The sequence below is a fragment of the Camponotus floridanus genome, unplaced genomic scaffold (genome assembly GCF_003227725.1).
Source record: "Camponotus floridanus strain SB8 unplaced genomic scaffold, Cflo_v7.5 scaffold17, whole genome shotgun sequence".
Classification (NCBI taxonomy): domain Eukaryota; kingdom Metazoa; phylum Arthropoda; class Insecta; order Hymenoptera; family Formicidae; genus Camponotus; species Camponotus floridanus.
Window position 1 is genome coordinate 1,097,342 of NW_020229292.1, and position 13,456 is coordinate 1,110,797.

The 13,456-nt window shown below is 33.6% G+C and overlaps 1 protein-coding gene across 16 annotated transcripts in view; it reads left to right on the forward strand.

Annotated features, from left to right (window-relative positions):
* The window catches only part of LOC105256072 (CUGBP Elav-like family member 1), a 519,054-nt gene that overhangs the window by 190,570 nt on the left and 315,028 nt on the right, over positions 1–13,456 (forward strand). For 12 of the 16 annotated variants that reach the window (XM_025407276.1, XM_025407262.1, XM_025407264.1 and 9 more), the window contains one exon: positions 12,397–12,645. In XM_025407276.1, coding sequence (XP_025263061.1) covers positions 12,452–12,645 — 194 coding nt within the window. In that variant the 5' untranslated portion in view covers positions 12,397–12,451. Of the gene's footprint in view, positions 1–8,645; positions 9,625–12,038; positions 12,646–13,456 lie in introns of those variants that run through there. The other 4 variants (XM_025407275.1, XM_025407274.1, XM_025407273.1 and 1 more) reach the window with 3 other exon arrangements.

Below are 13,456 nucleotides of genomic sequence, written 5' to 3' on the forward strand. Positions count from 1 at the left end.
AATTAAATGAATGGTATTTCCGGCGATTCCAAAATTAAAACTGGATATTACCAATTATGTTTTCAAGTTTATTACATTGTTTTTTTTTTATAGTCAATTCACAGTAACATTGTATGATATATTATCTAACGAATGATTTAAAAATTTTTCGAAATCATATAACATGAAAATAATTTATCACTATAAATAATTAAGAAATCTTGAATAATTTATATTAAGAATAAGTTTTTTTAACGTTTATGAGAAAAATCAGAAATTAGCAGTCTCAATTAAGTCGTATTTTTATCTTTACTTTTAAAAAGAAAATATCCTTTAAATCAATGAATAGTCGTTATTATTCAACAATTTTTAATCAGAGACCCTTACATTTATGTCGACTATTCCAACTGTACTCAATCAGATTGAGTCAGCAGACGCATTTGCGCTATTCATCCCTTGTCCTGTTCCCTTGTCTGTATTGTAGGTATCGGAGATAATCATTCTCGAGGGTCGTAGTCGCACTTTTTAATCTGGCTTCGGTCTTTTCGCTTTAGCAAATAAGAGGGAAAGCAAAGCTTCCGAAGAAAAAAACGACGTAGAAAACCAGGCTGCGATTGAGCAATCTCGTGATTGGAAATGCTCGATAGAAGGCTGTGCGTAAGGTTGTGTCCACGTCGATAACGCTTATCCCTGTTTGAGATCAATCCCAGGAGGAATGCTCTTTCGTCGTAGCTTTTTCCTTGATTTCAGGCTGCCTCGTCTTTCGTCGCGTCCGCCGTTCGTTGCGAAAGCTCTATCGCGAAGCTGTTGTTCTTTAGTCTCGTCTCATATCGAATTTAAGTCGATGGACTGTGCAAACCGGTTGCCCCATGAGTGCGGAATTTCCATAATAACCGTATTTTGCGATGAAAATGCCGCAAAACTTCTGCGTATTATCGACGATATATTCCGCTTTATGGAATTTAATTTAAAATATCCGGCATTATATTTTCTCATCGCAAATTTAGTAAATGATGAGATAAACGTTCTTGTGACGTTACTTCAAATATCTTATCAATAATAATAGTTTTCATTATTATAAGAATTCATTCGATATATTTGGACAAATCTTGCAAACGAACTGAATAATATTTTATATTTATAGATATAAATTATTAAATAATTTTCCAAAAATGAATTATAAGCTTCAAATAAATAGATCTCTTTTGCATTAAAGAAAATTATTACTATTATTTACTTTTATTTGAATATTTTTGCTAATCTAAATTAAAGATTAATAAATCAGATTATTATTGAATAAAAAGACAAATAGATATTATTACATATATTATGGATATAAAATATATATAAACGAATTTATTATGACATAATAAAAAGTAAGGCCACCATTATGCATTAATTAATTGCTCGAGAGTAATCAATTAATCGTCATTTCTCTTTCTTGAAACTCAAAATAATGTATAGAGATGATAGATCCCGAAACGCGCGAAATGCTTTTAGCTGATGCCGCTCGACTAGTACGACTATTAGGAGTACTTGTTGGTATAATGTATGGCCGAAGCGAACCGGAAACACGGCAATCCATCAATACAGCGGAGAGCGGCCGAGCTTTCATCGCTAATCACTAATTAATTAGTTGTGTCATCGGTAATGGGCATGCCTTGTCATTCGATAGCTCTCTCAGTACAAATATCTCTCGTTTATCAACGAAAAGTCGATTTGCATCAAAGTTATCTGTTACGAAATAATATATTTTGAAATGTATATCTCCTCTTTCGCTCTGTTTTCGTTTCCTACAGAAAAGGTTTGCAGTACAAAATAAATATATATATATCAAAATATAGTTATTATTCTATTACAAAAAAATATCCGCGCCCGAATTTTGAAATATTTATTTGTACAATTGAAATAGTACACAGAGTAGCGTACATAAATTACCGCATCTGTATATTTAACAGCGGTAACGAGAATATAATTGTTTACATAATAGCATTGTGTCATATATTGCTGCTATTAATTAACCGCATTATTGTGTAACACATGTTCAAAAAGTAACTAATATCGATTGAGAGATACATCGATAAACTGCATCATAATGGCCGTTCATAGCAGATCCAAAACAGTAATCCATCAATACATCCGGAACGAGTATCCATCGTTAATCTCTAATTAGTCAATTAGCTCACGCAATTTTGCTAATAACGAGCACACATCGTCGCCCAGTTGGCGAATAGCGCAGTACACCTGCTACATAACATCCGCAACGACATATCCGACAAACTACAATACTCAGTCTGTGGTATTCCTATTATGTGGTTGCATTAATAATTGGCATTATATCAGCAAAGTTATATTCTCTGGGATTTTAGCGTTACCTGCATCTTTAAAAATAATATCAAATGGAGGAAGAGAAAAATCGTTAAGATTATTTATGGCTTATAATTGTTATATATAATCTTATACAATAATTATTGTATAAAATAATTAAATTAATTTGTAAAATTTCTTTATTTTTTATTATTTTCTGTAATTATCGGGCATGAACCAGCAAGTATAACTTGTGCGATATGAGACATATTTAATTACTAATTATAATTTATGGAAATATATAAAATTGTATATTAATAGAATAACATGGCTCTTCGTCATCATATAATATATAACTGATCATAATAATATATAATTTTTTAATATTAATATGATTAATTAGAATAATAATTAGAGACTGAGAAGAGATATTAAAGAGAAACTTTAAAAAATTAAATGACAAATATAATTTATTTATATTGTGTTTATATAATTTTTTACAGAATGTGTAATCATTTAATATTACAAATAATTTATAAAAAGTTTTTTTATTTCAACTTTTTATGAAATATTTCAACTTATATCCGTCGCTCTTTCTCCCTTCATGTGATAATATCGCATAATATTATTGTAAATGAATGAAACAATAATATATTTCTAAATGAGAATGATATATATACACATACATTGAAGCATTTTTTCAAGTGTTATTGATGCTTGAATTGTTGTATGATTACATTATTTTCGATCAAGTTTTTCTCCCATTTCATTTTATCAGTCTTTTTAAAGTTAGATGGCTCCTCTATTTTTATACATTATATTCTATCTGTATATTCAATCTTATATAATATTACATTCGTGCTTCTCGATGAGATTTCGTGTCGCATTTCGATGTAGAAAATGGAACAGGTTTGAAGAGCAAAAAGCACGCCGCGAGCTGCGAACCGCAGGGGAACATTTCCGACGGGCTGGAAAACGCAACCTGCCTTTGGCAATTCATGACGGTAATAACATTCTTGTAACTTTTCATCTTCACACTCTGCATCCGTACTTTTCTCCGACCGTATTTTTATCGGGTGAAGTATCTTTTCCGGCGCGCATTGGAATTCTCTCGCGCACAGTCACGGTTATAACTTTTACAGTCGCAAATATGCGATATTTTTGCACGTCGTTTACTCGTAAATGTGAGCTGCATAACGAGTATTTGTATTTAATGTATTAAACGGCACACCGGTGGAAAAGATTCGATCGCGGGAATATTTGTAATCGGGTCAGAAACGTATTTACTAAATGAGACGCGATGAACACAATTTTATCCGGCGAGGAAAAATGAACGCGGTATTACAAGGCGCACAAAACAAAATATTATTACGCACGCAGTATTCTAAATAAATATATGGTCGTGCAATAAATAATTTTATCGTTGTTTGAATAAATATCGCGCTTTTTGTCACCTATATTGGCTATTGTAATTACGTTGATTTTATAGCGAGGTCTATTTACATTACATGACCTTTGGTTTCAAACGAATAATTATTTTCCACTTTTTAAAGATTTTAAAGATTTTATACATTATTAAAATGCATTTCATTTTTAACTTTTCGATATTTAATATTAACGTTTGGTTATTTGGACATTTAATGGTAATAAAATTACGAGATAAACTATAAATATTATATATTTTAAAGATTTTAAAGATATTATACAGACAAAAAATTTTTACACGTTATTAAAATGCATTTCATTTTAAACTTTTCGATATTTATATTTAATATTAACGTTTGGTTATTTGGATATTTATTAGTAATAAATAATAAAATTACGAGATAAATTATAAATATTACATATTTTTATATATAATATTATTTTATAATATTTATAATACTATTTATAATATTATTTTATATATAATATTATATATAATATTTTTCATATAATGATATGCATATTATATAGTCAATATTCTTTCCTATTTCTGAATACTGCAAAAGTTGCATCTTTTTCAAGAATTCTCTGCTAATGTCAATAAATTCATTCATCGTACAAAAGCAGATCATCAAATGCTTATTGAACCGTCATACTTTTTGCGAACGACCCTCGGAATTCTTCGTTTGTCGACTTTTAAGAACTTTACGAGTGAATCTCGTTGTAATGAATAAAAAAAGAACGTTGTCATCTTCGAGAGATTTGTTGTTCGAGAGCCAGCTGGAAGACGATAACTTGTCCGGATTTGCTGGACTTTAGGACACTCTGCGAAAAAGTTCTCGTAAATGGCGCCCACTCGCGAATTCTTGCCACTTGAATTTCATTGCTTCTGCACTCGATTCCGTCGGATTGCGAGAACCAAGGTGACATCCATGCTACGATAATGAAGGTCCTAATCAAACTTTTGCTCGCAAATAAAATTTTTATAAAAATAATTATAAAAAATGTCCAGAAGAATTATACAAGTTTAAAATAACTTGCAAATGAATATTAAAATTAGGAACCGCTCTTCTAAATACCTTTCTTCTTAAAGTTTTCGAGTCTAATCGACGCATATCTAGTGAAAAATTAATACAACGTTCGCAGATATCGAATATTATTTTTGTTGCACACAAAAATCTTCAGATAAATTGGATATTATATCAGAGATATGATTTTCTATTCGTGTAAAGCGTGACTTTCCTGGAATACATCATTCGTGGAGGGCCGCGCGAACTTTGGGATATAATGTTGAGTTAGGCCATGTAAATAGTAGGAGCCGAGCGCGTGCTGGAGAGATCCTTTGAAAGAACAATACCTCTTTGTCGGTTTGCAAACGGGGCTGTTTCGCCCCGGCAAATAAGTGATGATTGCTTAGCTATGCAATATAACGATAGGTACTATCCTACCGTCTGCATTGTTATTTCGGACGAGAACTAGATACACACTTGGCGCGCATACCTGCTTATACCTGGTTGCCGCTTATTTACGCCTAACATGCTTCAAACCGTCTCTACACTGCAATTTATGTGGCATAATTCTCAATCGATAATTCGTAACAATTCTAACTTACCTTAGATCTGCTCGTATTGCATAATATTACATTTTATACTGCATTACACGGTCCACACATTCCTCTTTTTGTAACATTCTCAAGTTTGATTTTTATTGTCAGGGACATTGTATTACATAATCTTACATTTCCCAAATTGACGCATTACAATCGTTATTATTGATTATTTAATCGTTATTTTTTTTGCGTTATTCTAAATAATTATTTCGCAGATATTACTATCACACGTAAATAATCAGTGAATCGTTTCATGAAATATGATTTAAATTTTTTCGTTTGAATTGTGAAACTTTATTTTACTTTTGGCAAACAAAAGCTTCCGAAACTTGTTTCAGAAGCTTGGGGTGCTAGAATATAATGGCCATTCCTGCAGACATTTCTATCTCATAAAAGGCTTTCCTCGATGAAAATATTGTATTGTTAAATATTTACCTGCAACTGCTGCATTTATCGGCTTGGCAACAATCTCGTTATCAATTCCGCTTTGTAACGTAATTTTGCAGTGAAATACATCAGATATGCGAGCGTGCGTTAATATCAATCGGAACGAATTTTTAATTGCTATATTGAATAATGCCCTGTTGTAACGTGTTTCAATATTTCGCAAACCTTCGGTTGCTGATATTATTCATCGATCTGTTATTATTTACCCGTCAAATGATGCAATAAAGTTATAAAATATGCAAAAATATTCGCTCAGTAGAAAATTCCGGTCTGAAGCAATCTCGAAATTTATATATTTCTATGAAAGCTATTGATGATGAAATAAACAGGGTCACGAAGAAAATTATTGAGTAATAATTTTAAATAAATATATACATTAATAATAATTTTAAATATATACAATAATAACTATAATATAATATATCTCTGCGATGATAAAATTTTGCGAACATTTCACTTTAATATACTTTGACGAAAATAATGTATATGATATTGTTAAAAGGTTTTCTAATTTCATTTGATCGTATTACTTTTTTAAATACAGTATTATTTGAAGTTAAGGAATTTTGGGTTAAATTAAAAAGAAACTGTTGTATCTTTTTTTAAAGTCTCTTCTAAGATAAATTTAAAATAAATTTAATACATGCTAAAGAGTCTCACTTTTTACCTTTATAAGAATAAGTATTTAAAACAGGATTTATTTCGAAATAGCAAGCAATTAATTCAAGTCCTGCATCTGTTCCAAATATTAGTTTATCCGCATCTAATTCGAAACGGAAATTAAATTCCGATCGGTAAATTCATACATGTTAAACTATGATATTTAAGAAATACTGTAAATGATTATTCTTCAAGAGTATGGAAAAAATGAAATGTTCCGAATTAGATTCATATATCTATTTCAGAACAAACTTATCGTACAAAACTGAGCATACATTTATGTATGCAATAGAATTGAATTTTTATATATATATAGGATGAAATCAAACAAAAACCCTTGAAATACAAGATAAAAAAAAGAAAAAATATAGAGAAAAAACATTAAAAATATTAAAAATAGTAGAAAAATATAAAAGGCAAAAAAGAAATACGGGTAAAAAAATAAAATAAATAAAATAAAAGATAAAAAACACAGAAAGTTTAAAGCAAGAAGTTGACAAAATGAAAAAGAATCCATGGAATCAGATATATATTCCGGATTATTAACAACTATTTTGAAGAAATAAATGAAATTTAAGTTAATACTTTAGAAAACTATAATAATTTGACATTTAGATAGAGATATCGCAGTTATTCGAATTAAACTGCATAAGTAAGAGATACTTAATTATTTCATTTTACGTCGAACGCAAACTCAACACGCCAAAAGCCAATTCGATGGTTGCGATTGCCTGTTTTCAGGAATATCTACATTTTGCAACAGTACAGTTTTATGATCTAACTAATAATAAGCGACAATTATCTGTCTTGAACTGTCAATTTTTTAAGGCAGATATATGAAAATTAAAGAGTAATATAAAGGAAATATGAGAAATTATCGCACTCATATTTTTCTTAACTCACTCTTCTCAGAGGCCATGGCATCTAATAATAAAATTATGTTACTGTTAATTATTTTCTATATCTACTGTCTTCTTCTTTATATTATGACTTACTTATAAGGCTTATTTCAAAATTTAACATGACGATTAACGCGACAGAAATCAATGCTCCGAAATAGATGCTGAAATAAGTTCGCTTTCCTTATTATTTGAGAAGCAATTTTTGTAAGAAAACATCTCTGTGTAAAATATAATTTTCTAGACAATTATTAATATTTTATTCCATGTTTAAGCTGTTCTATTAAGAATATTAATTATCATGTCTTATATATTCTCCGTCTATGATTCTAATTATTTTTAAAAATATACATATGAGAGATGTCACATATTCGTATAAAATCTTGTATAAGAACGTTAAAAGCCTTTTATTACTAATGTAGATTAACCGCGATTGCGGTTTTTCGAGTCGAACGTAATGCTAATAGTTGCTTTGCTTATCAATCAAATGTCATACCGTGTGACATTTGTATCGCGCAATAACTAGGAACGACATTTTAAGGTTTTATGCGACGAGGCCATTTGGATTACGGAAGTCTAATTTGAAAGGCGTGTAACGTGCGTCACTCGGTCGAGCTTCGAGGCAATAATGCCGTAATTTATGGCAACGGCTATACGTACATCCACTAAATATTTCCGCGCGCCGCTTTTAGCGGTTTGACGGGCACATTGTCGGGCACTTACTTATGCAATAAACGTCAAATATTTCTCGTGCCGTTGCATCCACGAATGCACCATGCCGCCGACAGTCGCTTGACAGTAACATCTCGAGGGCAGCGGTGTCGTTGTGCAAGTCACTACAGCCAAGCGTCTTATCTAATCTTCAAGAACGCCGGTCGGTGTCTGCTTCATCACCTCGCTCTGGTAGTGAGAAAATATTGACGAACATTCCTTCGCTTTTAACCTACGCTGTTAGACACTTTTAGAGGGCGACATATCCGGCCTTATATTATCTCGGAGACTTTGTATAAGCGCGAACACACACGAGAAAGTGTTAATCAGGTTGCCCTCATTTCTTAATTTTTTTTTTGTTGAAAGAAGGATAAACTTTTGCAATCCTATATCTTCTATTTTTATTCTTAATTTATATTTCATTTTCTAATTAGATGGAAAGGAAGAAAATAATTTTGTTCACGCGAAAAATAATTTTCTTCACATGTGACGCAATCATCAGTTATAAATCGAAGTATGTAACTTTGCGATTTCTGAATGAGCGACTTCAACAACGTTTGAGTGAGGTGCGGGGATTAATACCTTTAACAGGTGAACATTCTTTGCAGATGACGACCGACATGGCGACGTCGTAAAATCGACGCGGCTCTCATCCTTCATGGATTATAAGTGATATCGCGGGACTAAAATGATCATCATCGTGGGACTTCGCGCTCCTTAACGCGATTTATTTATTCAGAAACGTCGCGAATGTCGTCATGACGCGTCTGGATCGCGCATGAACGATCACGTGACATTCTAAAGAGACCACCACGTCGACGACCCGGGACAAGCTGATGATTCGAACGACGTGCCCGACGATCTGGCGATATCCGTAGGGTATCCGACGTAGGTGCATTCGGGATCTCAATCAGAAAAAGAGAAAAGATAAGCGAAACGGCGCGATCGAGAAAATTGCGCGAACGTGAAGTTTGTTCACGAGCACGGATTGTCGTCGTCGACGTAGCAGAAAAATACGCGGAGCATCGGAAAAAAGGAAAAGACGCGAGAGGGATGCGACCCACGGACGAAGGGTGGGGTCTTTGGATACCGATAAGGCTTATCCGGAGATACGATGGCCGACAACTGCGCTCGTCGAGTCATCAGTCGTAGTGCTCAGGTGCCGCCGACGAGATCGTCGCGCCGCTCAGGTCGCAGTGATATCGCGTATCACGCGTCGCTCTGCAGCTCCGAGGAGGTATCTTGAGAGTAACGTTTCCGGACCAGGTGCTTGGTGGTAGTCGCGGGAGTTCGCGAAGGGGTCTCTAGAAGGTACGACGGGTCGGCCTTTCTGTTGGCGAGAAGGCCGCGTTATATAAAGTAGCGACGAGACGAACGATAACGGGCAATCGCTGCCGCGAAAGCGACTAATCGCTGTTTCCAGGTCGCCTCGAGTTTTTAATTTGACGCTTTAGCGCGTTAAGTGGACGGCGACAAAAAGCGACTGTGTACATCAAGGGCGAGAAAAAGTGAGAGGGAAGTTGAGGGGAGGGAAAGAGAGAGAGCCAAAGGGGGCATGAATGCGTGCGGAACAAAAGAGATTTAAGGGTAACATATCAGTTTCTCTGTCCCTCTCTTTCCTTCTTCCCCTCCCATTTTTTCTCCTTTTTTCTTTGCCTTTTCTCTCTTGTTTCCCAGCGAAACAGGGCGTTTCGTCTCCTCTATTTTCTCTATCTTGCCTGCTCTCCGCAGCTGCTGAGCTCTTTGTACAGTTTTCGCCTCATGTGTTAAATTATGTGCGACCTCTTTGACATTTGACAACCGCTGTAGTTCCGGTAATTATAGCCCCATCCTCGCCGCTAGTTTGCACTTCCACTTCGCGCTGTATTTTCCCTTGAAACCAACGCATTCCTTGCACCCTCATCTTTTTGCTCTCTCGGTAGATCTCCAAATGTAATCCGTGGAAGGTTAAAATCCCTTCGCGAGTTCTTACGCCTTTCGTGTCAGCTTCACTTTCCTTTCTTCTTGTGTCGCATATAGTGGTAAAGATTTGCAAGTACCCGTTCAATTCTCGCTTTTACAAGAGTTGGAGGGTTTATTCAAAGGATGGGCATTCACTTTGATCAAGCAGACCTTTTTCAAAATCTGTTTTATTTTATATAATCGCGATAAATTTTTTCCTCGATCGTATAAGATTTATTACTAATGCGGCATAAATGCTGTCATAGAGTCGCCATTAATTAAAAAACCGTTTAAAATAATACATAATATATATAAATTTTAAATAAATAAAAAAATATATATTATACTCAAATATATATCTAGCAAATATCTTTTTATATCTGTGCTCAATTTTTTGTGCCAAACTAAGATTAATTTTAATCAAACATCTAGTATTAAATTGAAACAATAAATAGAATTCATGCAATTAAATTATTTTCATCTAAATTCTGAAAGGCCATAAATTATTCTCTCTAAATCAAATTTGAGATTCATGACATGAAAACCCGCATAAATTATGTACAACTTGTCCAATTTTTGCTTCATTATACATATATATCAATAAAGTACGGCATTTACTTCTTGAAATTTAATGATCTTAAATTTGATAATCTTAATTAAGTTTGCTACATCAAAATCGATATTTATGATATAATTTATAATTAAAGTTATCGAGTTAGTCGAATATCAAATATAACTTATACATTAAATTTAACTCTAGAAATATACTTTCGGAGATACTAAATTTCAGCCATCCTTTCCCAACTTCTACGCTTTACTTCTACTAAAGTTGAAGACGTTTCGCTTTTAGAATTTTCGTCTATTGCAACAGAAAATTGGCAAATGCTCCTTCGTGCCAAGCTAGAAACTAATTCGAATTCTTAGGCGACACACACAAACATGGTTTCTCTCTGTATCGTTACGCTGAAGCTTTCCTTCCATCAATTTCTTCCTATCGTATCTCTTCGTCCTTTCGCGTACTTCTAAGACTTGACCCGCTACGAGATGCGCGGGAAACAAAGGAAAGTCGCGTACCGGTAACCTGGAACCTGCAACTTGGGATTAGAATTAGCTTATAGAGAGAAAGAGACAAATAAAGGATTACGGGGACGAAAAAATGAGAGAGATAGAAGCAGAAAAGGAAGAAAGCCAGGGAGATACCAAACTCCTCTCCCTCGCGTACCGCACATGAGTCGAGAGTTTCTAATTAAACTTAAACTTTTAATTGACTCGTTGTAAAGCAGTTTCTCGTAAGAAGCCTCCGCACGCGCCTCTGCTCAGCCAGTTTTCCTTTATGGTGTCGTCCCCTGTTCCCAGCTCGTCTTCGTGTGTTTAGCTTATCTTCGCCACATTTTACATCCCGCACAGTCGAATTATGATACCGAATATTGTTCGGCAGTTGACAACAAGCCGCGAAAATGTCATCGAGATGAATTATTGAGAACATATTGCACTCATGAATAAATAAAAAATTGTTATATTTTATCTCGTCGTGTTATTTTTAAGATCTCATTTAAATGGTTGAATCAGACGAGATAAAATTTCTTATGATAATTGCGCGAGGAAAAATAGATTCTTTTTCCTTAAATGCATTTGAATATATAATATGTCTATTTATAAATACATTTGATTACTTTTATGCAAATTTTGCTTTGTACAATTGCAAAAAGATTGTATCCGATAAGAATGATAGGAATTTAAATTTAATCTTTTAAAAATGCATAATATATTTTCGTAAAAATTAATTAACACAAACAAACGCGTTTAAGGAAATAATAAATGTAGAGGTTGAAGTAGATCTGAGATATACGATGAATTTAAATTAATCGTTTCGCAATTATTGCAATAATAAATCCATCAGCTACACCGCTGTATATCATGTTTTAGAAGCTTAAATCAAAAGCGAGCACGGGAATTGAAATCGTTAAATTTAACGCGAATTTCGAGATTGATAATCGGCACGCAATTAATTTCGCGAATCGTAGATAAGATTCTTATGAAACACCGGTACTTGTCCACAGGGTTCCATATCTATAGCTGAATCGTCTCTCAACGGACCTCCATAGACGCTCTTCTGGCATTCTGAAGTATACGAAAGAGAAACGAACGTCGGATCAATTGTTGTCACATACTATTCGAACGAATCGAGACTTTAATGGGACTTTCTGCCTTTCAATCGCGCACTTTCGTGTTGTCGGTGTGTTTAATCACGTGATGAGTGTATAATTCGCGTGCTAAGAATTAGCAGTCGTCGTCGAACGCAGCTCCGAGAGTGTCGTGTGTCGTTCGTATAAGTAACCCGTTCGCGCGACATACAGTAGAGTTTGAGGGTTTGACACCTTCAAACCGCCAGTGTACAATAATCCTGTCTTCCTCAAGGATAAACGAGACCGAGCAAAGGAGTCACCGTCAGCCGGTCGCCAGACGAATCCCAATGAAAATGCTACAGTCGCTCAACGCTCTGGCGGGAAAAATCTCGCCAGGCTCTCCCACGGACAGCAACGCCAACAAGGTGCACATGCATAACAACAACAATAATAACAACAACGTGGTGCATCATCATCCCTACTCCAAACAGGCTCAACCGTCTCCATCGCATTCGGCCAACGGCGACCAAAAGGAAAATACGTGAGTTATTTTTATACTATGCAATATAACATTTATAACATATATAACATTTATTTTTTTTAAATTTTGTCGCACTTTTGCATCTTTCGTTAAACGTGTTAAGTTAATTATAATTTTCTTTAAAGAAATGTTAAGGTGGTAAAAGGAGAAATTTTTAAAACTTGATAAAAATAAATCCGTTTCTTAATCTTAAAGTGATAAACATACCGTTTTCCATCGTAATTATTATATTCCAAAAAGTTATTACAATATTTTATTTATTTTCTTGTGCGATTTTTCTGCAAGTATTTTGGACAGCTCGAAATCGAATGAATTAGTTTTCTCTAGAATACAGAAATCTTTAGTATAACAATAACTTTAGATCATAGACCATAATAGTGCACTTGAGACAAGTTATTAATTTTTTTGTTATTTTTATACTATGCAATATAACATTTATTTTTTAAAAATTTTCTGCATTTTTGCATTTTTCGTTAAACGTGTTAAGTTAATTATAATTTTCTTTAAAGAAATTTTAAGATGGTAAAAGAAGAAATGTTTAAAACTTGATAAAAATAAATCTGTTTCTTAATCTTAAAGTGATAAACATACCGTTTTCTATCGTAATTATTATATTCCAAAAAGTTACAATATTTTATTTATTTTCCTGTTATTTTTCCGCAAGTATTTTTGATAGTTGGAAATCGAATGAATTAGTTTTCTCTAGAATACAGAAATCTTTAGTATAACAATAACTTTAGATCATAGACCACAATAATGCATAGCACTTGAGACAAGTTATTAATTGCAGTAGCACAAAACGCAGTGATGT